The following is a 24,850-nucleotide window of genomic DNA, read 5'->3' on the forward strand; positions in this document are numbered from 1 at the left end:
TAATAATAATCGTAACACTACTATTAATGATAATAAAAACTGAGTGCGTGGGCAAAAAAGTGAACTAGCATATGTTACACCTACAGAAAGATAATCCAAAAAAAAATGACCGTGTAAGGTATTACACCTACGGAAGGCAAATACCAATACGAAAAAATGACCTGGACTAAGGCATTACACCACAGAAAGGTAATCCAAACAAATCTCGCGGTTCAGGAAACTGTTGTCAGCTCTTCCCCCAATCACTGGCGTAATGTACAGCAACCTCAACAGGATACTCTTAAAAGTATTAGATCTCTGGTCTGGATCTCAACGTAATGGGTGGATTAGAAGTCAATTGATCAGTTTTCAGTAACACCAACCACAACGCCATGAACAAATACAATACAGTGCCTCCTTGAAAAGGCTTTAGGGGAAGGATATGAGGGCATAATGATACCCTGGCAATCATTCTTCCAGCCTGAGTCTAGGCTGTAACAAAAACTGAAACTCTCAGCTTTAGTATGGCACTAAACGTATTGTGGCTTACTGAAACCCAGTATTTTCTAATATTATACTGCTTTGACACCAAATTGATCCTGAATTTGACATACATCCCTCAAAAATGAATTCTGCAAAGAAATCACCCTTTTCCACCTACTCACTCTTACACCTGTTCACTCATTCTTTTACATTTTGACTCTACAGACAATTGCACATTCCATTTACACAAAATTCGCTCAAGCAGTGTCTCTGTTTCTACTTCCTAGTGAGGTTAATTAGCAGCCACAGCAGCAACCCAATAGGGAATGAAAATCTAGGCGGGCTTTGAACTCCTCGATTGTATGGAGTAGCACTGCATAGCCAGTAACAGCAGAAAGATGTCCAGGCCATCATCATCATCATCAATCGTTTTTATTGAGCACTTACTATGTGCAGAGCACTGTACTAAGCGCTTGGGAAGTACAAATTGGCAACATATAGAGACAGTCCCTACCCAACAGTGGGCTCACAGTCTAAAAGGGGGAGACAGAGAACAAAACCAAACATACTAACAAAATAAAATAAATTAAAAGTATTGAGAGGACAGGGAAAGGAAGTTTACCACGGCATAAAGCTGGATGAACAATGGAAGGTCCGGGTGAGGGGAACGGAGCAGAAGGGAGGCAAGCCCTTGTCGTTAAAGAAAAGTGTCCAGTCTATGAGTGGGAATGTTTTATTAAATAACCACTTTGCATGCCTATTTTTGGCCAATAATGACAAAGTTTAATTTTGGTTTGGGAGCAATATAGCATTGTTATGTTACTGGAAATGTGAGATAAACGAGCGAATGTTTTACAGAGTAGTAAAAATGTGTAGGTTATGACAGGGTTAAGAAATCTCTTTGCAAAGCAGTCTGAGAATCAGGAGATAAAATATAATGTTAAAATAACTCGACAATTCCACTTCTGAACAATAGGACATAGGAAATTTTATTAGGCAAATGATGAAAAAGAAACCTGAGAGTATAATAATTTTCTGGCAAACTGATGCAGGGGTATCTTTGTTGGTATTACTTGACTGACTACTAATAGCTACATATAATCGTTATAATTGTTAATGTTGATTATAAACAATTTTGTACATACAGTATAGTTACAACGTGATCCAAATGTATTTAGTGAAACTAAATTAAGACCAAGTGATATTTACTGATTTAGGCACTGTTAGCTGTTTACGATGCTTTCCTTTTAGCTTTCTTCTCAAGTCTGCACATCCACAGATTTCTCCACTTTTCTTGAGATTAATTAGTTCTTTCGATACTTCTCCTTTAGTACTTCAGAATTTCTTCTTTGGTGCCTCTTACATAAGTTGAGTGGTCTCTCCGCTCTCTACTGGTTTTTCTGTCCAGTTCCTAGCACACTGACCCCCGATCACTCTACATTTTCCCCATTGTTCTAATTCAATCTTAGGTTCAGACAGATTAATATTTAAGTAGGCTTCTTTATCTAGTTTTTTTATGGAACCTGTATTAATGCTATTATATAGCTGCATACAGGTTTCCTTACCCAGATGCTTGTGAATATTAAAAGGAACAGACATTAAGAAAAGAGGACATGCTATTAAACTGGGCAGGAAAAAAATCACACGTCATTTTGTGCTACATAAGTTGAACCACCAAAAAGTGCATTACAATAAAAGAACACTCAAATTAAAAGTAGCATATCTGCTGAATTAAAGAGAGTAAAACATTATTCGGAAAGAGTAAAATGCATAACTGCTATAATACTTGTTAATATCTTAACATTCTAGTCAAAGGATTTTTCTGACCTTTTGTTTAAACCTAGTCTTCAATCTTTCCAAAAATACTGCACCCTTTCCTTCCAGAAAACTTTAATCTACTCTCTTTTGAACGGGCGAACCTTAACACAAGAATAAATGCTTGACAGAAATAAATCCACTCCTCTTAGTTTGCATTGCTTTGAGTCATTAAAATATAATTTAAGTCTTGTGGGAATAATTTCTAAATTGGCCTCACTTGTGAAAATATACTATTGTTAAAGACAATACTACTACTTTCCTCACTTCCAGAAATCACAGGAATTCAATGTTGAAAGGCAGCGAATGGATAATTTTGCAAGTGGAGACTTACAAAGGAGATCAGTGGCCCAGAAAGTGGATGCTCTCTGTCTGGATGTCCTCTTCCTATTAAAAACTTCTTCATAGTATTTCTTTGCTAGCTTCTAGTCACCCAGAACTAGGGTTTTTTTTTTGGTATTTATCTTAAAAGCTAATATTTAAAATGCAAAGACTATATGAATATTAGGGGTTTTTTTTGCTGATTTTTATTGCATTGAAAAAATTAAATAACCCTATCAAGTCTTTCACACCAAAAAAACAGCCCATTACAAGGATACTCAGCATGCGGTCTTATTGCCATTTAACCCAAATCACAAATTTATGGTTTTCATCATTAATCTACTCCTGTTCATACTCCACAGATGCCAACTTTAGAAAGTTTAGTCACGATGATCTCATTATTGCAAGGAGGCTCCAGAGCAGTCTTTACAAAACTTTCTTGATCCTCTGCAGCTGGTACCTTGGTGTTGATGAAGGCTGGCAAGAAGTCATGGAAGAAGGTGCCGCTTCAAGTCTAGCACTCTTGTATCTGCGCATAAAGAAATCTTTTGCAGATCACGTCTTCGCATGTCCCCTCCAGACTTGGATCTTTCAGTTCTCCAGAGGCTTAGAAGTCCCTATTTCACCACTGCCACACAGAAAGAAACAAAACTCAAGAAAAATAATATTAAAAGGTGACTGCTCAAAATGCAAATGGAATCTCTTGGGTTCAAATTGCTATTTGTAACTAACATCCCAAAATGGAACCCAAATAACAATAGGGAAATGAGCTGCTCAGGTGGCTAAAGAAGTTATGGGGGTAAGATGTGTAACTGGATTCATCTTTAGTTTATCTCAGCAATGAACATAACCTTCTTGCGGCTGAATAATGCCTCCAAAAGGGCCGGGTTATAGTCCAGCACTAATTAGTGAAAGGAGGGCCAAGAGTGACCTGATGAAGTGTCAAATACTTGTCCACTCCCATACCTCCTTCTTGCCTATCACCCCCCGAGTTAAAATAATTTCTCTAAGCTATTCATTCAGGCGTATGAGGCTTTTTCTCCTTGTTTCACTTGACCCGGAATGGGAGACAGACATCGAGGATTAAGGGGGATAAGAGACAAGAGGAAAATGCAAGTTGGAGCTCTTTCCTCATTCTTATGTCTTTCAGACTTGTTAACTCATTTCAAAAGCTAACTTTTAAACATAAATTGAAATATTCATCTCCTAACATTTGACACCAAGGTAGAGGACTACTACTACTACTTTATGGAAAACAGAGGTTGGAGGAAAAGTGATGCCTTGAGAAAGGAGGAGTAAGACCAGACTCGGTGCTGAGCAATGATTATTCCACTTTGTAATGGATGAGATTCAGGGCCTACTCTGTTGAAGAAGGTGGATTTACCGCCGTCCAGGGGGTCAGGCTTACTGACATAATGCCAAGTCACTTGGGGAAAATTTGGTCACTTGCAGGACTCCTGGGGATTGGTGACATACCCCGACATCATTGAGGGTGGGAGAGAGATAAAGCTTGGGAGCCAAATGCCACCACTTTATACTCCTAGAAAAGGGGGAACTCTTCTGCATATCTCTAGTCAAATACAAATTAACTTTGCGACAGTCCAACCTAGGCCAAACATCCTTTCCATTTCGTCTGGTACAAAGACAGTAGATGCAGTTGTACAAGCTTCCCAACAAATTTAGTCTCTGGGGCCCTTGGCCTCGACTAGTTTTACTTTTTAATGCTAAGGACGGTGGTTTACAAGCTTCTGGGAAACCTCCAAATAGTCTCTTGTGACAGAAAACTGGCAGCGTTAGACTAAGTATAATGACTCCCTGTTATTAGAGATCGGGGGTGGATTTCGACTACCTAAAAGATGAAAATTCAATATTAAAAGCTGATTTCCCATGCTGCTGAGTTAAGGGAACAAATTCAACAGTATTTCAAATTACAATTTCCACGTGCCAAAGTCAGCTAATATATCAATGAAGCAAAGGAAAACAGTATTTTTCCATGTGCATACATTTGATAAAATAGCAAAATAATTGATAATCCCAAGCCCAGGTTAAAAACACATAACTGTATTTATGCCCACATCACAAATCATTCTCTTACCTTACACCCTCCCAAATTATGTCACTTAAGATTTCAATAGCAACTAAATTTCATCTGTTTTCTCTAGTTGCAATCCAAGCCGATCTTACATTGTGCTACTTATCACAGAGACAGAAAGCAATGACAGTGTGCCATTTATTAAGACAAATTTTTTGGCATTATCCATGGGAGCTTCAATGCCCATCCCTTTCCCTATTCTCACCAATAATTAGATTGTGATACAAAGAACACCAGCGTTGACAATGTGACTAGTTCTGCCAGAACGTGTGTTTATACTACACATTTTGGATAAATATAGGAAGAGCAAAATTTGGGACCATTCTTCCAACAACCTGTAGGTCTGTCCGGATACAATGTGGTGTCAGAACTGGTTGTCCACATGCAAAGGACATCAGACACGGCTCCACAGTATAAGTTTTCCTTGGTGGGAATTATAGGACTGACTATATATTGGTTCAGAAATCAGACACTAAATCTCAAAAATCAGATTATGCACCTATCTTTAAGCCCTGCCGCACTCCCCCCACCCCCAAACTGAAGTTGTGTTTACTGTCTCACCGCTGCTAAATTGCAGGATCCTTGGGGGCAGGGATTTTTTTTAATGGTATTAAGTGCTTACTATGTGCCAGGTACTGTACTAAGTGCTGGGGGTAGATAGAAGCTGATGGGTTGGATAAAGTCCCTGTCCCACATGGACTCTCTACTGTATCCTCCCCAGTGCTGAGTACAGTGCAATTCCACTGATAAACTTGAAAAAGAAATTGGAGACAAAGGCAAGGTTTCCTCAAAAGACAAACCTTCATAGTTTAAAATCTGGATATTTCTCAGTTCTACTTTCCTTCCCTGAGATCGTGCATTTCTTCAGGGAGTCATACGGTTTTAGACAATGAGAAGACCACAGATATTTGCGATAGAATTAAGTTGAAAACAGGGATGAGTGCTGGGCTTTTGGAAGCAAACTCTTGGTTGGTTAGGTAGGTGAATCAGCCCTGAGGGAAAAAATGTATTTTCAAAATGAGAAGCAGTATGGCCTTTTGGAAAAAGCACAGTCCTGAGAGTCTGGGAACCTTGGGTCTAATCCCGGCTTTGCCACCTGCCTGCTGGGCGACTTCGACCAAATCGCTTAAGTTCTCCGTGCCAGTTTTCCCATCTGTAAAATGGGGATTAAATATCTATTCCCCCTCCCTCTTCTAGACTGGGGGACAATGTCTGATCTGATTATACTGCATCCACTGCTTCGCATAGCTTGGCATGTTGCACTTTTAACAAATATCATTATGATTATTATCGTTATTAAGACAAACGCATAAGACTTTTATATCCCTAGCCTTTTATTTACATGGAACAAGGTATTTTTTGAAGCAGATCTTCCTAATTGTGTGATCTATCTAATGGCAGTATTTATTGAAGGCCTACTTTATGCATTGTAGTGAGCACTCGATAGAGTACTCTCAAGGAGTGCACTAGAAGTAGTAATAATAATAAATAACAATGATGGCATGTATTAAGCGCTTATTATGTGCAAAGCACTGTTCTAAGTGCTGGGGAGGTTACAAGGTAATCAAGTTGTCCCAGTCTCCATCCCCATTTTACAGATGAGGGAACTGAGGCCCAGAGAAGTGAAGTGACTTGCCCAGAGTCACCCAGCTGACAAGTGGCAGAGCAGGGATTTGAACCCATGACCTCTTCTGACTCCAAAGCCCGGGCTCTTTCCACTGAGCCACGCTGCTTCAGGATCTGTCTTCAAGGAGCTTACTCTTTAGTCAGGGAGACACTAAAATAATAGCAGATAGGAGCAAATAATTATAGTCTGTACAATATGGACATAAATGCGGGGGGCCTTGTGAGTACTTGGGGGCTTAGGTGATGCCAAAGTGCTCATTCCGGATGAGCCAAATTTTGAGGTTGGTGCTTATCCAATGCTTGCAGGGAGAGCCCTTTACAGACAGAATGAGCAGTTCGGAAATCTCGTACACTCAGTAGTCCTAGAATTCACGGGTCGGTATTCTTCAAAACCTCATATTAGGGAAAACTCATGCTGTGGTACTCACCTGTTCCAACACCTCACGGCTAAACAGTTTATTTGATAATGTAGCATTTCTGGTTCAAACAGGCTTGTGTTGTGGGAAGGATGTCCCCTAACTGCATACTGAAAACATGATTTATGGCAGAATCGACTGAATTACTATTCCTCACCTCGGAAACCATGATTGCCTGATTGGCAGCCTGTCACTACTGAATTTTTGGCTAGTTTCCTGGCCTGGACTTTGGACCTCGTATCTGTACTTAGCCCCACTTGTTTAGGTGTGGAATTCTGGGTTTTGAGATCTTTTTATTCCCTCACCTGTAGGCGTGGCTCAGGAGGAAAAAAAGGAGCACGAAGAGGGAAAATGTGAACGTAAGAATTAGAAGCAGAAAGTCTAACACTTCTGTGAACATAATTCATCTATAAAGTTAATTCCTTTATGATGAATGCAAAGAGTTCACTTTCCTATGCTATTGTTTGGGCACATTTTCAAGTCGGAGAGTACTAAGACTGTGAGCCCACTGTTGGGTAGGGACCATCTCTATATGTTGCCAACTTGTACTTCCCAAGTGCTTAGTACAGTGCTCTGCACACAGTAAGCGCTCAAATACAATTGAATGAATGAATAAAAAGAAGAGACACTAAGAACAAAATCACAGGGTCAAAAATCCATGCAGTTTGGGGCAACCTAGCAGTTCATTCCAATTCCAAGATGATATAGAGTTACGTTTTGCATCGTTGCACAATTTCCTTTTGGTTTGGCTGAAAATAGATCAGGACAAACTTGAACCATTAAGTCACTCATGTTTAGTATTACTTTTTGAAACTAGAGTTGCTGTTGGCCCCATGCAGAAGTGAATATCAGAGTCATTAAGCTTCTTAAGAGATATTATAGGATATTCTTATAAAATTGTTGCAGGGAACATTCTCAAGAGTAATGGTACTAGCACATTATTACCATTATTAAAGGTAAACAGCAGATATTACTTATAACTTGTGGTACAAAGTGAAGAGCATCATGAAATCAATCCTGCTATAATGTGCTCCAGAGGTCCTTCTGGTTCTCTAATTTCTATTCTTTGACCCTCCCTTAAGGATGAGCTTACTTTAAAATCCAACTCTCACTCTCAAAAGTCCTTGTTTTTTTAAATTAAAAGATTAATTCTGAAAGATTGTCAAAGACACTGACTTGAAAATCTCCCTAGAATGATGATCCTGAAGGGGGAACTATTAGAAAACTAATATTAGTTAACACATGCAGTATTAAGCAGAGGCAAGCCAAACCTCCAATCCAAATCACGGCTGAAGGCAGATGCAATTTATTTGGGTAGTCTCGGCAAAAATGTGGTTGTCACCTACCCGCCTGAAAATTTAACCTTGCTCACAATGCTTTACAGTAAGCGTTGTAAAGGATAGATGATCCTTACTTCTATGAAAAAATGCACTTTAACTCCTCCTGAGCTCTGCTTTTTTTTTTTCCCCAGGAAATTTGTTGTCTTTCTAAAATAAATACAGCAACAGTTCTCAAATAATGAAAGAAAAGAAGTTGGTGCTGGAGATAAGGTATTCCAATTCGAACTTTTCCCACTTTTGGGAAAGATTTTCTCTGGTATGGTCCTTTGTTCCTTAGTGCCTGGACTTGAGTCAGGCACTTTATGACTGTATGATGTTAAAAAGGAGGAGTGGGGGGAGGGAAAGGAAACGCTCTCTGATCAACTATAAAATAACATTGCTTTTCAGATGGATTGGCCGACACCAGACGGCTTGGCAGCTTCATTTTCATTTAGTATGGAGTCAGTTTTGTAATTTCATATTCATCTGAGCTATACCTGCTTGGCCAATATGAAACCGACCTGGTTCAAGCTAGGTTTGCGGTGAGCCAACTGTCGCCCGGGCAGGAGTGAGGCTTCAACTACAGCCCATCAGCTGTCCACCCCCACAGGCAGGCAAGGTTTGGCTCTGCCTGCAAAGCTGGAAATGATCTAAAGACATTCTGCCTGTCCTTTCGCCCTGACTCAGCCTTCGTGTGAGATCTCTGGATTCGTGGGGTCCCCTCCCAGTGCGCCAGAGGTAAAGTACCCCAGTCTCTGCCTCAGAAGCAGCCAAGTTACTCTTTTTAACCCCCGAAGACTGGAGACGGGTCAGGAGGCGGTAAGATGGACATCACAAAACAGGCTCACCCCTCTGGGAACACTGGGCTCCTGACAGTGGTCCCAGACAGGCAGGACAGGACAGGCAGGAGGTCATGAAAAGGAGGCCTGTGGAAGCGAGGCACTGGAGAAGGGATGGCATCCAGGGAGGTGGGCAGCACAGGGGACCATGACAAGTTCCCAATTGCCTAACTAATATGCTTACTACAGTCAGAGTGTTACTGGAGCACGTTTGGAGATGACTGTTAACATACAAGTTTCCTCTCCTGACCTCAGTTTGAAGAAGGACGAATATCAAGGCCTTCCCGGCAACCTGAATTCCATACACCCATCTTCTTGAGATACCCCACTGTAAGCAGCATAATAACCTTAGGTTTCTACAGCCCTCAATTTCCAAAGCCCTGTCATCTTAGTTACGGTATTTTGTCCTCACGATATCCCTGGGAGGTAGAGAAAGACAAGTATTAATATCTCCATTTTACAGCTGAGGAAACCGAGGCCCAAGGAGGTTAAGTGATTTGACCGTGGTCACACTGCGATCCTGCTCTTATTTTTATAATTCTGATTTATAATTTTATAAATCTTCTAGACTGTGAGCCCACTGTTGGGTAGGGACCGTCTCTATATGTTGCCAACTTGTACTTCCCAAGCGCTTAGTACAGTGCTCTGCACACAGTAAGTGCTCAACAAATATGATTGATTGATTAAATACTAAGACCCTCTTGGTGCCCTCTCTACCGTGGCTTCTTAAATCCAGTCCTAGGTGAACTCTACATTTGCCATACATACAGGATTGTTCTTCAGACTCCCCAAAGTTATGTGATAGTCCATGTTTCATATCAGGTCTACAGCTCCAAAACCTGTTCGATACCTAGGACACGTCCTATACCAAGGTTGCGGTCTAGGAGAGTTTATAATTCCCAACGGCAATCCTCAAGGACATACTCAATCACCTTCCTCTGTGCTCTCCCTGGCACCCTTGGAATTCACTCTCCACTTCTAGGTACTCAAACTACCAAAGGGTCTCCCCTAGTTGTCTAGACTGTATGCTCCCTGTGGGTAGGGAGTGTGTCCCTGCTATTGTTCTCTCCCAAGCACTTAGTACAGTGCTCTGCACAGAGTAAGCGCTCAGTAAATATGATTGATTCCCTCTGCTTTCCAATAGGTTTCTCTAATTCTGCCTGTGCTTAACTCCACGCTATTCCCATCCTTGTTTTGCAGCTCCCTACAACATTCCAAATCACTCGACTCATCCTACACTCTGATACTCCTCTTTCAATTACCTCAATGCCAATCAACTTCTCCTGCAGTTTTCCCGGTTACTTTTGCTTATTTGTAAATTGTAGTCAAAAGGAAATGTATTATGCCTTAAAATTTAAATTAGAAAGGGAATGGTTTAAAATTCCTTGTAGGCAGGGGGTGTTTTTTTACTTCTTGTCGGGCTTTCTCAGGTGCTCAAATACCACTATTATGCCTAAAAGTAACAGAAGATTGCACTCATAGTCAAACATATTTGATTGTTTGCTATATTTTAATGACAGTTTTATCCACATTACAAGTCTGTGATTTTTAACTGATAAATTATATAGAACAGTTTAACTGGGAGATTTTTGGATCGATGCATCGTATCACATTTTAAACTACGTCCTACTCTACTATGACAATATGGTCCGATTCAACTAATGAGCAAAAAACCTCATCCTAATTCCAAAAGGAATGATGTCACTCTGTAGCCATTTTACCGACGAAAACAAAACAGTTCTCTTTCAGAGAAATAGCACAGGATAGAAATCAGCCATAGAGCATTTTCTCCACAGAAATTTTGATTTTACATAAATCAAGAACATGTTCCCCTTAACTGTTCTGTGATGAAAAAAATTAGAATTAGTCATAGTAGGCTTTGTTAAAACGGTATCTTTCTCAGATGTCAAGGTCAGTTTCCAGACAATGTGACTTTTTGTAAAGACCGAGATTAACTTTTCCACTGTGGAAACGGTGGCTACAGGATTAATAAAGTCATTTTATAAATAATAGTAATGGATAAATTAGGGTGTTTTGGAGGGGCAGATCCTAAGAAAAGCAACAGTGAATGGTTAGAAAAATACGTTACACTATTTTTTGAGGAACTCAATGATTCAACCCCTCTGACGTATGAAGTGCAGAACAAAGCCATCGGGTTTCAAACTTTAAGCTCGTGGTTTTTATTCTACTGTCTGACGGCTTAGACCTCTACCTGTTTCAAAAACTGGGATTGTCTTAGTCCTACCCTTATTAACTGTTTTTTCTACCCAATGTCACACTTATGACACCTTACAGAGTTTACTTTAAGTCTCATTTGGACTAAATCCCTCAAAATTTAAATTCCAGTGGCACACAGCTAATCCGAATGCAGATAAAATTACTGCTGGGCTGACAAAACAAAACACAAGTGAAGCAGTTGGTCCCTGCGGATGAACTGATTTTTAAAAAATGATAATATAATCAGGATTGTCCCTGCCCGTTTAAAGCTTTATATCAAACCTTTAAAGAAATAGTGAAGTCGTCATCTTATTAACATGGAACTATGATTTTAATAAGTCATTAAAGGTAACACTGTGCCTTTAATCTACATTTAAAAGTAATATTAATCATATCTAAAGACAAAAATTAAAAACAGAAAAACTTCTATTAAGTAACAGTGAAAGTGGTAATAAACATTGATAACTTTTAAAAGATATATACTTAATGATCCTAACAAAGAAACTGAAGTTAAAAGGGCCTTGAAATGTTTTTTGTTTGGTTTTCCCAACAACTCCTTTTGGGAAATCAAATTGTAATAGATCATTTGCCTTGCTTTGGTATTTCTTTCCTGCTGTTAACAATGCTCTTACAGGGTGAAATCACTTATGTTCTTTTCAAATGCTTGGCATTATAGTGAGATCTCATATCTTTTCTCAAGTTAAATTTTGCTCCACATATTCCACATGTATAAAGGTGAACATCCATGTGCTGCTCCAACTGTTCATTATTTGGGAATATCTGAAAGCAGACCTGGCATATAGTCTCACCGGCAGATAAATGAGAGATCATATGCCGCACATGGTCATGTTTTCTGAAGTTTCCTTGATCACAAATGGAACAGACATACCTGGCCATGCCCTTGTGCATATCATTGTGCAGTCGCAACTGACGTTCTCTTAAAAACTGCTTCCCACAGGTCTGACAGACAAATTGTTTTTCCTTGGTATGGACAGTGTAATGTTCCCTCAAGTGACACCGCTGATAAAACCCCTTCCCACAGAGATTGCAGAAATGTTTGCGCCGGTGATCTCGCTCGTTCTCCTCCATAATGGCGCTCTTGAACATATCCTGCTCCAGGCAACTGGACATATGTTCGACCACGAGATTTTCAGTTTCAAAACGCTGGCCGCAATTAGGACACCGGAAAGGACAGGCAGAGTGCTTATACAACTGCTTCTTTTGGAGGCTATTTATTTGGAAATGACTGTCCCTCAAGTCATCAAACATCTCGGCAAACATCATCTCTCTGATTTCGGACTGCTCGTCGGGATTCTCTTCCAGATCCATTTTCTCCTCGCTGCTTCCCAGCCCGTTCACCGTCAGGTCTTGGGGCTCGCCGCACCTTTGGGCGTGCTCCTGCAGCTGCCTCCCCTTGACCAGGATCTGACCACATTTGCCACAAGCGCAGATGTTTTCGATATGTTTGGATAAATAGTGCGAGGATAAGTCTTCCTCTGTAATGGTTAACCCGCAGAGTTCACAGGATGCGTTTTCCGCATCCTCGTGCACGGGACTGGCTTTGCTGTTCAGATGCCTCGAGTGCTCAAAACCGCTTCTTTCGTTTTCGTTAACGGACATCCGAGGTTTCAGGCTTTTCCGAGGGTTTTTTTTAACGCCGACCTCTTCGTCGACATAGTACCTGTAAAATGGCTCCTCGGGTTCATCCTCTAATTCGTCGTTATCCGAGGATTCGTTGCAGTCTTTATCGGTCACTTTGATGATATTGAAGTCCTTTAATTCATCTGCTGGGTTGTCCTCTGGCTCCATCTTGACGATGATCCTCTTCCTCTCGCTGGCTCGGCTCCTCTCCTCGCCGGCCCTCTCCGACTCAACCGTGCTGTTCTTTCTGCTTCCGACAGCTGAGGAGGAATCATCGGCGGCTTGGCTTGAATCGCCCCGATATTTGTCTGCTTGGCCGGAGAATGCTTTGGAAGCATCCTTGTCGCTCGAGTCGGTTTTGGGATTACCGTCTTTTCCATCTCTCGCATCCAGTACCCTGTGAAATGACCGGGCGTTTTGATACGAATGTCTGTTGGTGCACGTTAGAACGTGCTCGTCCAGCAGCTTCTCGCAACTAAATCCAAACCCACAGCTGTCGCAGGTAAAGCTTCTTCCAAAGCGCCGGGACACACGGTCTTTTGAGTTGGATAATTTGGACACAGAACTCTTTTTGCAGACATCGAACAGCTGGTCGGGAAAAGTTCCCAACGGTAAAGTCTCTTCATCAGGCTCTCTGTTCTGTGGGGTATTTACCGTTGAACTTGGCTCCGCACACCACCTGTTGGCTTCGCTGCCATTTCTAGTCACAGTATCTTCATACATCCGCACCCCAAATATCATCTTGTTGTTATGATTGCTGGCGGCAGAAGACGAACATTTTGAACTGGAACAGTCGGCGTCTTGTATGTCTTCTAAACAGTCGGGAACATTATACAACTGCAAGTAGTTCATTGCCACTTTAAACTGCTCAAAGCTGGACGGGGCGGTCATGATTTTTCCTAAATACATAAACTGTAAAATGAGATCAAAACATTCGGCACTGATTTTCATGTTACTAAGGTTTAACTGTGCAGTGGAGTGCTGGTGGTTCATGAAAAACATTCGAAAATAAGAGCTGCAGGCAGCTAGGACGGCTTTGTGCGCTTGGAAGTAGATGTCGTCGATGGAAATGCAGCAATCACAGAGAAAACCCCATTCCCTTTGGTTGTTCAGTTGCTGAAGGACATAGCTGCTATGGCTCGGCCTTGCCATCTCACACCTGAGGGACGGACCCCTAAGCAAAACAAAAATACACCAGGGTCAGAGACGGGGACAGACAAGCCACGTGAAACAAAAGTTTTCATGATGATGGGACGCATTTAATTGATGTCAGTTACCAGAAGTTAGAAAGATCTTTTCCACATTAAAGATAAACCCCACTAACTATTCTGAACCACAAAGATAAAATTAAAATTAAGATAAGAATTCGTTCATTTTTGCCCCTCCCCCGTTTCGGGGGTTTTTTTCCACCCCAAGGGAATTTTTTAAGTGCTATGTGTCAGCTAGCTTTAATTCTATTTGTTCTGACTATTTTGACACCTGTCTACATGTTTTGTTGTCTGTCTCCCCCTTCTAGACTGCGAGCCCGCTGCTGGGTAGGGACCGTCTCTATATGTTGCCGACTCGTACTTCCCAAGCGCTTAGTACGGTGCTCTGCACACAGTGAGCGCTCAATAAATACGATTGAATGAATGAATGTCAGACACTGTCCTAAGTGCTGGTGAAGCTTATCAGGTTGGACACAGTCCCTATCCCACACGGGGTCACAGTCAAACCCCATTTTACAGATGAGGTAACTGAGGCACAGAGGAAGTGAAGTGACTTGTCCACGGTCACACAGCAGACACCGGGATGAGATCCCGGCTCTCGATTGATTGATTGATCCCAGGTCGTTCTGATTCCCAGGCCTGGGCTCTATCCATGAGGCCACGCTGCCTGTACGATGAGCCTTTCTGGACACCAAGTAGGTCCTCGTGACGGTGGTGATGAAACAGATATTGCTGAACGAGTTGAAAAGGATAAAAGATCAGAAGAGGCATTTGTTGTAATGTTCTATTAAGATGGGGAGCAACGGGAAAGGAAAAAAAGGCACCTCCTTAACTAAATAGAAAGAAGCTGAAGAGGTTTCGGCTGGCTACAGTATAAAAACTAAACGGAGTGGTCTGAAGAGAGTGCGAACAGACAGTGATATTGGGTTGCTCGTCTCCTCTTTTCTCCTGCCTTAAGGGTAGCAGCTAGAGGTTGGCACCTAGTAGAATGGCACAATATGGACAATATGGACAATATGCCTAGTGGAATGGCACAATATGGCCTGTAAGAGAGTGAGGTTCATTGTGCTTGGAAAGGAACTGAAATGCGGAAGCTTGAGTAGGCCATATGAAGGATAATTCAAAAAGTTCCATAAGACAGATCTGAAATTCTCTCACTAGCTTATAAAATGATATCCAACTCTTGCTTCGAGTCCAATTTCAATTTACATGTCAAAAACAATCCATTTCGATAGAAATGAGTGTGGCCGAACAATCAGAGGCAAACACGTGAAAAGGACGCGGCTAAGTCGACTAGTTCTCCTCAGCCAACAGCCTTCACTTAACCACCATAATGAGTTAGGCTCGGAAAATATGTTTTAAAAAGTTCCCTCGCCCACAAAAATGTTTAGTCATCCAGTTTGTGTATGTCCACCCTTCGCCCACTTCCACGTCGATTTTTAACATACCAACTTACTTTCCCCCCGGCACAAACAGCAGGGAAAGCAGAAGTCGACTCTGCTCGTAACTCTCTGCACCCACCCGCCCAGGCAACGGTGCCTAGTTTGAAGTTAGAGAGTCATCGAGCCGATGCTAATAATAATAATAATGATGGCAGTTGTTAAGCGCTTACTATGTGTAAAGCACTGCTCTAAGCGCTGGGGAGGTTACAAGATGATCAGGTTGTCCCATGGGGGGCTCACAGTTTTAATCCCGATTTTACAGATGAGGTAACTGAGGCACAGACAAGTGAAGTGACTTGTCCAAAGTCACACAGCTGACAGTTGGCGGAGCCGGGATTTGAACCCATGACCTCTGACTCCAGAGCCCGGGCTCTTTCCACTGAGCCACGCTGCTTCTCCACCCTGCTAGAAACTCACGTGAGGCTGGCCCGGCTCCCTGTTCTGCAGAAAATAGGACTAAAAGGGAGCAAGGGGGCCTATCCCCCGGCAGAAAGTTCTGCTGAGCCACAGCAGGAGCTGAATCGGGAAGCTACCTCCCTCTGTGGGTTCACAAATCCATGCAACAGCTGGGGACCGTGTCAGTTCCCAAGTTGGGAAGGAAGGGGAAAGAGAAGGATGGTGTCAGGTGGGTTTGGCCCTTCCAGCTTTCGGTCAAGTAGGGCTCGCCGCTCCCTCCTCACCCATTCCCTCTCCACAGCGTTGGCCTGGGATGCTCGCACCCTGTCACCTCAGCTCGAGTCTTGAAAATGCCCTGGAAATTGTACCTGCCTTTCCATCGAGGCAACAACTGTTGCCCTGATTTCAGTTAAAGAAACATTAAAAACTGGAGTGTAACGGACCAGGGAGGGGAAAGAGTTTGGGATGCAGGAGAAGGGTGAAAACACCAAAGCTGCTGGGTTGCATGGATTGTGTGTGGTGAGCGTACCCTTGAAAAGGACGTGGTTTCAACCCTCGAGGAGCTTATTGCCTACTGTGGGAGACAGATGGCCAGAAATTACTCAAAAACAGTGGGGGCAGGAAAATAAATAGTATAAAAATAAATTGTGGTATTTATTAGCATTTATGTATGTGCTCAGCACTGGGTGGATAAAATACAATCAGATCAGACAGTCCCTGTCCCACGTAGGGGTTATAGGGGGAGGGAGAATAGGTATTTAACCCCATTTTACAGGTGAGGAAACTGAGGTCTAGATAAATTAGATGACTTGCCCAAGGTCACACTGCAGGCAGGATTAGAACACAGGTCTCCTGATTCCCAATCATGTGCTCTTGACAAAACTATTTCTCCTCCCTTATTGACACCCATGCCCATCATCCCCGTCAGCTCTTCCGTACATTCAACTCCCTTCTCAGGCCCCCGGTTCCTCCCCCTCCTCCTTCCGTCACCCCCAACAATCTGGCCTCCTACTTCATTAACAAAATTAAATCCATCAGGTCCGACCTCCCCAAAGTCACTCCCCCCCTTCTCCAACCCCTGGGCTCTCAACACTCTCTGCTACTCTCCCATCCTTCCCAGCAGTATCCTCAGAGGAGCTCTCCTCCCTCCTCTAAAGTGCTACTCCGGCCACCTGTGCTTCTGACCCCATTCCCTCTCATCTCATGAAATCTCTCGCTCCATCCCTTCTCCCCTCCTTAACTTCCATCTTCAACCGCTCACTCTCCACTGGTTCCTTCCCCTCTGCCTTCAAACATGCCCATGTCTCTCCCATCCTAAAAAAACCCTCTCTTGACCCCACCTCACCTAGTTATCGCCCCATCTCCCTCCTACCATTCCTTTCCAAACTCCTTGAACGAGTTGTCTACATGTGCTGCCTCGAATTCCTCCACACCAACTCTCTCCTTGACCCCCTCCAGTCTGGCTTCCATCCCCTACATTCCACGGAAACTGCCCTCTCCAAGGTCAACAATGACCTCCTGATTGCCAAATCCAACGGCTCCTACTCTATCCTAATCCCCCTCGACCTCTCAGCTGCCTTCGACACTGTGGACCACCCCCTTCTCCTCAACACGCTATCTGACCTTGGCTTCACAGACTCCGTCCCCTCCTGGTTCTCCTCTTATCTCTCCGGTCGTTCTTTCTCAGTCTCTTTTGCAGGCTCCTCCTCCCCCTCCCATCCCCTTACTGTGGGGGTTCCCCAAGGTTCAGTTCTCGGTCCCCTTCTGTTCTCGATCTACACTCACTCCACTGGTGACCTCACTGGCTCCCACGGCTTCAGCTATCATCTCTACGCTGATGACACCCAAATCTACATCTCTGCCCCTGCTCTCTCCCCCTCCCTCCAGGCTCGCATCTCCTCCTGCCTTCAGGACATCTCCATCTCCATCCATGAAGCAGCGTGGCTCAGTGGAAAGAGCCCGGGCTTTGGAGTCAGAGGTCGTGGGTTCGAATCCCAGCTCCTCCACGTGTCTGCTGTGTGACCTTGGGCAAGTCACTTAACTTCTCTGCGCCTCAGTTACCTCATCTGTAAAATGGGGATTAAGACTGTGAGCCCCACGTGGGACAACCTGATCACCTTGCACCCCCCCCAGCGCTTAGAACAGTGCTTTGCACATAGTAAGCGCTTAAAAAATGCCATTATTATTATTATTATTATTATTACCTGGATGTCTGCCCGCCACCTAAAACTCAACATGTTCAAGACTGAACTCCTTGTCTTCCCTCCCAAACCCTGCCCTCTCCCTGACTTTCCCATCTCTGTTGACGGCACTACCATCCTTCCCGTCTCACAAGCCCGCAACCTTGGTGTCATCCTCGACTCCGCTCTCTCATTCACCCCTCACATCCAAGCCGTCACCAAAACCTGCCGGTCTCAGCTCCGCAACATTGCCAAGATCCGCCCTTTCCTCTCCATCCAAACCGCAACCCTGCTCGTTCAAGCTCTCATCCTATCCCGTCTGGACTACTGCATCAGCCTTCTCTCTGATCTCCCATCCTCGTGTCTCTCCCCACTTCAATCCATACTTCATGCTGCTGCCCGGATTGTCTTTGTCCAGAAACACTCTGGGCATGTTACTCCCCTCCTCAAAAATCTCCAGTGGCTACCTATCAATCTGCGCACCAGGCAGAAACTCCTGACCCTGGGCTTCAAGGCTGTCCATCACCTCGCCCCCTCCTACCTCACCTCCCTTCTCTCCTTCTACAGCCCAGCCTACACCCTCTGCTCCTCTACCGCTAAACTCCTCACCGTTAGGCCTCGTTCCTGCCTGTCCCACCATCGACCCCCGGCCCACGTCATCCCCCGGGGCCTGCAATGCCCTCCCTCCGCACATCTGCCAAGCTAGCTCTCTTCCTCCCTTCAAGGCCCTACTGAGAGCTCACCTCCTCCAGGAGGCCTTCCCAGACTGAGCCCCCTCCTTCCTCTCCCCCCTCCATCCCCCCGTCTTACCTCCTTCCCTTCCCCACAGCACCTGTATATATGTATATATGTTTGTACATATTTATTACTCTCTTTATTTATTTATTTATTTATTTTACTTGTACATATCTATTCTATTTATTTTATTTTGTTAATATGTTTGGTTTTGTTCTCTGTCTCCCCCTTCTAGACTGTGAGCCCACTGTTGGGTAGGGACTGTCTCTATATGTTGCCAACTTGTACTTTCCAAGAGCTTAGTACAGTGCTCTGCACACAGTAAGCGCTCAATAACTACAATTGATTGATTGATTGACTGCTCTTTCCACAAAGCCACACTGATGCCAAAAAATAAATAATAATGACGGTACTCATTCAGTGCTTACTACGTGCCAAGTCCTGTGCCACATCCTAGGGCAAATACAAAATAATCACAGTGGACATAAATCACAATATACTTGAGGGTCAAAGGAAGGTGGATAAACCTAAGTGCTCAGGTTAGCTACGCCTGGGAAGGAAACTAAATTTGGGGAATGCCTTCTGGAGTGTCAAGTAGGAAAGAGTTCCAGGCAGGAGGGAAAGGGAAGTGTAAAGTTGCCTCCTTTCTCTGTGCCTCAGTTTCCTCAACTGAAAAAGGGGGTGCTTGATCTCCCCAACTTTGACTGTAAGCCCATACAGGACAGGATCTGCTTCTGATCTGATTATTGTTTCTACTCTGGAGTTTACTGTGGTGCTTGGCCCATAGTAAGCAAGCACCAAAATACCACAGTTATTAATCAGTCAGTTGTATTTACCGAGTGTTTACTGTGTGCAGAGCACTGTACTAAGCGTTTGGGAGAATGCAATATAACAGACTCATTCCCTGTCCACAGTGAGCTAGGAGTGAGCAAGGAGGGAAAATAGGGAAAGGTGAGAGGGAGGCATAGTTAGGTTAGCTTGGTGGGAGTGAAGAATGTAGGCTGGGAGGTAGTGGGTGAAGAGAGTTGATAAGATGGAGAGAGACGGTGGAGAGCAAATGAACAGCAATCACATTCCCTTTTTCCCATGAGAAAACTGAGGCACAGAGAAGCTAAGTGACAACTTTTCACTTTCCTTTCCTTCCCGGATGAACAGGAACAACCTGCGTGATGTGAAGGAAAATGGAGTAGCCATTGGAGGTATGCTGAATTACACTTTACAGAGATGAAGCAGAGCCCTGAGAGGCACAGAGAGGCTGGAGGCTGGTAAGGGGATGAGAAGAGCCCATATCAGGATGGTAACCGAAAGAATGGAGAAGGGAATAACGGGCAGGATTCAGAGACAGAATGGATATTACAACTGAAAGATAACTAGGAGTTGAGGAGACTACCAAGGCTTAGGGATTCAGTGATGGGGGGTTTTGGGGCTTGCAGGGGTGGCGTTGACTGACGGCAAAATTTGGAGGAGTAGGTTTGGGAAGGAAGGGGAAGAGCGGAGTTTGAGGTGCCAGTGAGACATCCATGTAGAGATGTCCTGCAGGCAAGAGGAAATGTGAGACTGCAGAGCAGATGAGAGGACAAGGCTAGTGAGGTAAGCTTGGGAGTCCATCACACAGTGGGTGCCAGAGGAGCTCTCCAAGAATGTGAGAGGATGGCGAGAAGCATAGGGGACCCAGAACAAAAACGCCGAAGTGGAGTCAGCCAATGAAATTGAAGAATGGTCACAAAGAAAGAGAAACGGGAGTCCCATGTCAGTGAAACCAAGGTTGTATAAGGTGTTCCAAGAGAAGGGAGTGGTGGTTAACAGTGTGGAGGGCAACTGAGCAATCAATGAGGATTAGGATTAGACTGGAGCCTGAATTATTGCCACCTTAAAATGCAGGAAGATATAGGCTGAGCAGTTTACTGAGTGAGCTGGGTATTTAAGCCTGGGCCCCTCCTTTCCCCTTCATCTTGAGACTCTTCTAGTCAGACAAGTGGGGCCTCTGCAGTGGGACCTTCCTCCCACTTCTCATCCCTAGAATTTTCATTTCTAGCCTGTAAACCTGTTCCGGGCAGGGAAGGTATCTGCTAATTCTCTTGTAGGGTACTCTCCCGTGCACTTAGCGTAGTGCTCTGGAGCCTGAAATTCTGCTTCAACAGTCACAGCTCCCTATTGACTGTTGTTTTTGTGTATTGAGCTTGTGACTTTGTCTCTTAGGCAGTTTTAACGTTTTATTTATCTGCTCTGAGTACTCTTTCACTGTTATTCATAGACTGTGAACCCCTTGAGTGACAGGGTCTGTGTACAGTTCCCTACGTATACTCTTTCCCAATTCCTAACACGGTGCTCTGCACGCAATAAATGCATAAATTCATTTACTACCACTACTACTCAAGTTCTGGGAAATTAATTAGGGAAAACTTGTTGGAGAAGGTGGGATTTAAGGAGGGATTTGAATGTGGGGGAGAGCTCTGGTCTGTGTAATGAATAATAATAATAATGATGGCATTTATTCAATCGTATTTGTTGAGCACTTACTCTGTGCAGAGCATCTACTGCTTCGCATAGCTTGGCATGTTGCACTTTTAACAAATACCATTATGATTATTATTATCGTTATTAAGACAAACGCATAAGACTTCTATATCCCTATCCTTTTATTTACATGGAACAAGGTATTTTTTGAAGCAGATCTTCGTAATTGTATGATCTAACAGTAGTATTTATTGAAGGCCTACTTTATGCATTTGCACTAAGCACTCGATAGAGTACTCTCAAGGAGTGCACCAGAAGTAATAATAATAATAAATACTAATGATGGCATTTATTAAGCGCTGACTGCGTGCAAAGCACTGTTCTAAGCTCTGGGGTGGTTACAAGGTGATCGGTTGTCCCACGGGGGGCTCACAGTCTTAATCCCCATTTTACAGATGAGGTAACTGAGGCGTAGAGAAGTGAAGTGACTTGCCCAAAGTCACACAGCTGACAATTGACGGAGCCGGGATTTGAACCCATGACCTCTGACTCCAGAGCCCGTGCTCTTTTCCACTGAGCCACGCTGCTTCTCTAATGAAGCGGGGAGGGAGTTCGAAAATGGAGGATAGCGTGAGCAAGAGGGTGGAGACAGGGGATTCAAGATTGAGGTACCTCTAAAAGGACGGCTTAGGAGGAACGAAGACCCCAAGTTGGGGAATAATGGGCAAAGAGAGCAGAGAGATATGGTGGAGAGCCTTGAAGCTGATTGTGAGAGGGTTTTGTCTGATGTAGATTCAGGAAGATGGTGGAGGGTTTTGATGAGGGGGAAGATGTATTTTACTTGTACATATTTACTATTCTATTTATTTTGTTAATGATGTGCATCTAGCTTTATTTCTATTTATTGTGAAGACTTGACACCTGTCCACATGTTTTGTTTTGTTGTCTGTGTCCCCCTTCTAGACTGTGAGCCCGTTGTTGGGTAGGGACCATCTCTATATGTTGCCAACTTGTACTTCCCAAGCGCTTAGTACACTGCTCTGCACACAGTAAGTGCTCAATAAATACGTTTGAATGAATGAATGAATGCTCTGCACATAGACAGTGCTCAATATCACCAATTGATTGGCTAGGGGTGTCCCACAAGGCTCTGGTTAGGATCTCTTATTCTTCTCATCTCCTCACATGATTCCAGCTGCCACTTCTATACAGAAGCCTCCCAAATGTCTCCCTAGCCCTGACCTATCTCCTGCTATCCAATCTCACATCTCCTCTTGCTTCAAGTACATCTTCCCTTGGATGGTCTGATGGCATCTCATTCATTCATTCATTCAATCATACTTATTGAGCGCTTACTGTGTGCACAGCACTGTACTACGTGCTTGGAAAGTACAACTCGGCAGCAGATAGAGACAATCCCTACCCAACAACGGGCTCACAGTCTAGAAGGGGGAGACAGGCATCCATAACTCAACCTGTCCAAAACTGAACTTCTACCCTAGGAAACCCTCCCTTCCTCCCAATCTCCCCATCTCTGTCAACAATGACAGCTTCCGCGCTGCAACTGAAGCTTTCAAACTTGGTTTCCTCCTCGATTCTTCACTGTAAATTAGTGCTCACTGAAGCCTGATGGTATTTCCTCAATTTGCAGATCTGCCCCTTCCCGTCCTCCCATATGGCCAATCAATCAACCAATCGTATTTTTATTACTATTATCATTTTAGATCATTGTTATTGTTAATCATTATCATTACTATTAGTATTGATTGTTGTTGTTAATAATTGTTGTTAATAATAATTGTGTATTTGCTAAACACTTAAAGGAGTAAAGTGTGTGGGCTGGGTAGTAGCAGGAAAGCAGCAAGGTAAGGTAGGAGGGGGCAAGGTGATTTAGTATTTGAAAGCTGACGATAAGGAGTTTCTGTTTGATGGATAGGTGGATGGGCAACCCCTGGAAGTTCTTGATGAGTGGGGAAACGTGGACAGAACGTTTTTGTAGAAAAATGATCCGGGCAGCAGAGTGAAGTATGGACTGGAATAAGGAGAGAAAGAAGGCAGGAAGGTCAGCAAGGAGGCTGATACAGCAACCAAGGCAAGATGGAATAAGTGCGATGAACGTGGTAGCAATTTGGATGGAGGGGAAAGGGCAGATTTTAGTGACATTGTGAACGTTGAACCGACAGGACTTAGGGTCAGATTGAGTATGTGGGTTGAATGAGAGAGATGAATTGAGGATAATGCCTGTGTTAGGGGCTTGAGAGACAGAAACGGCGATGGGAAAGTCAAGGGAGGAGAGGGTTTGAGTGGGAAGATAAGGAGTTCTGTTTTGGATATGTTAAGTTTGAGGTGTTGGTGGGACATCCAAGTAGAGATGTCCTGAAGGGAGGAGGAAATGTGAGACTGCAGAGAGGGAGAGAGATCAGGGGTGGAGATGTAGATTTGGGTATCAACTGCATATAGTTGGTAGTTGAAGCCACGGGAGTGACTGAGCTCTCCAAGGGAGTGGGTGTAGATGGAGGACAGAAGGGGACCCAGAAGTGAACGCTGAGGAACTCCCACAGTTGGGGGATGGGAGGTAGAGGCGGACCCTGCGAGAGAGACTGAGAATGAGCAGCCAAAGAGAGAAGAAGAGAACCAGGAGAGGAGAGTGTCAGTGAAATCAAGACTGGATAATGTTTTCAGGTACAGTGCCCAAGTTAGCTGAGAGGTTGAAGAGGATTAGGATGGAGTAGAAGCCTTTGGATTTGGCAAGGAGCTTATCCGTGACCTTTGAGAGGGTTGTTTCTGTGGAGTGAAGGGGACAGAGGCTAGATTGGAGGGGGTCAAGGAAAGAACTGGAGGAGAGGAGCTACAGACTGTGGATGTAGGCAACTCACTCAAGGAGTTTAGAGAGGAACAGTAGAAGGGAGATGGGGTCATGCAGAAACTCCTCACCCTCGGCTTCAAGGCTGTCCATCACCTCGCCCCCTCCTACCTCACCTCCCTTCTCTCCTTCTCCCAGCCCAGCCCGCACCCTCAGCTCCTCTGCCACTAATCTCCTCACCGTACCTCGTTCTCGCCTGTACCGCCGTCGACCCCCGGCCCACGTCATCCCCCTGGCCCGGAATGCCCTCCCTCTGCCCATCCGCCAAGCTAACTCTCTTCCTCCCTTCAAGGCCCTGCTGAGAGCTCACCTCCTCCAGGAGGCCTTCCCAGACTGAGCCCCCTCCTTCCTCTCCCCCTCGTCCCCCCTCCATCCCCCCGTCTTACCTCCTTCCCTTCCCCACAGCACCTGTATATATGTATATATGTTTTTACATATTTATTACTCTATTTATTTATTTATTTTACTTGTACATAGCTATTCTATTTATTTTATTTTGTTAATATGTTTGGTTTTGTTCTCTGTCTCCCCCTTCTAGACTGTGAGCCCACTGTTGGGTAGGGACTGTCTCTATATGTTGCCAACTTGTACTTCCCAAGCGCTTAGTACAGTGCTCTGCACACAGTAAGCGCTCAATAAATACGATTGATTGATTGATTGGAGGGGGCCTGGGGTCAAGGGAGGGTCAAGAACTTGCCGTTCAAATTCTAGTTACCCTTCAGTATCGGCCCATTAATTGGTCACTCTGCCTCCAGATTTTCTCTGCTTCAGTCCACACACCAAACTGTTGCCTGGATCATCATCCTGAAACACTGCTCAGT

The 24,850-nt window shown here is 44.0% G+C and overlaps 1 protein-coding gene across 2 annotated transcripts in view; it reads right to left on the bottom strand.

Annotated features, from left to right (window-relative positions):
* Positions 1–2,810: 2,810 nt before the first annotated feature.
* Positions 2,811–24,850, bottom strand: part of ZBTB1 (zinc finger and BTB domain containing 1) — a 59,828-nt gene continuing 37,788 nt past the window's right edge. The window contains exons 2-3 of one of the 2 annotated variants that reach the window (XM_038765495.1): positions 11,997–13,922; positions 2,811–3,226 (exon numbers count right to left, since the gene is read on the bottom strand). In XM_038765495.1, the coding sequence (XP_038621423.1) occupies positions 3,190–3,226; positions 11,997–13,900 (1,941 nt within the window). In that variant the 5' untranslated portion in view covers positions 13,901–13,922 and the 3' untranslated portion in view covers positions 2,811–3,189. Of the gene's footprint in view, positions 3,227–10,381; positions 13,923–24,850 lie in introns of those variants that run through there. The other variant, XM_038765494.1, reaches the window with a different exon arrangement.

This window comes from Tachyglossus aculeatus, chromosome 23, assembly GCF_015852505.1.
Source record: "Tachyglossus aculeatus isolate mTacAcu1 chromosome 23, mTacAcu1.pri, whole genome shotgun sequence".
Lineage (NCBI taxonomy): Eukaryota > Metazoa > Chordata > Mammalia > Monotremata > Tachyglossidae > Tachyglossus > Tachyglossus aculeatus.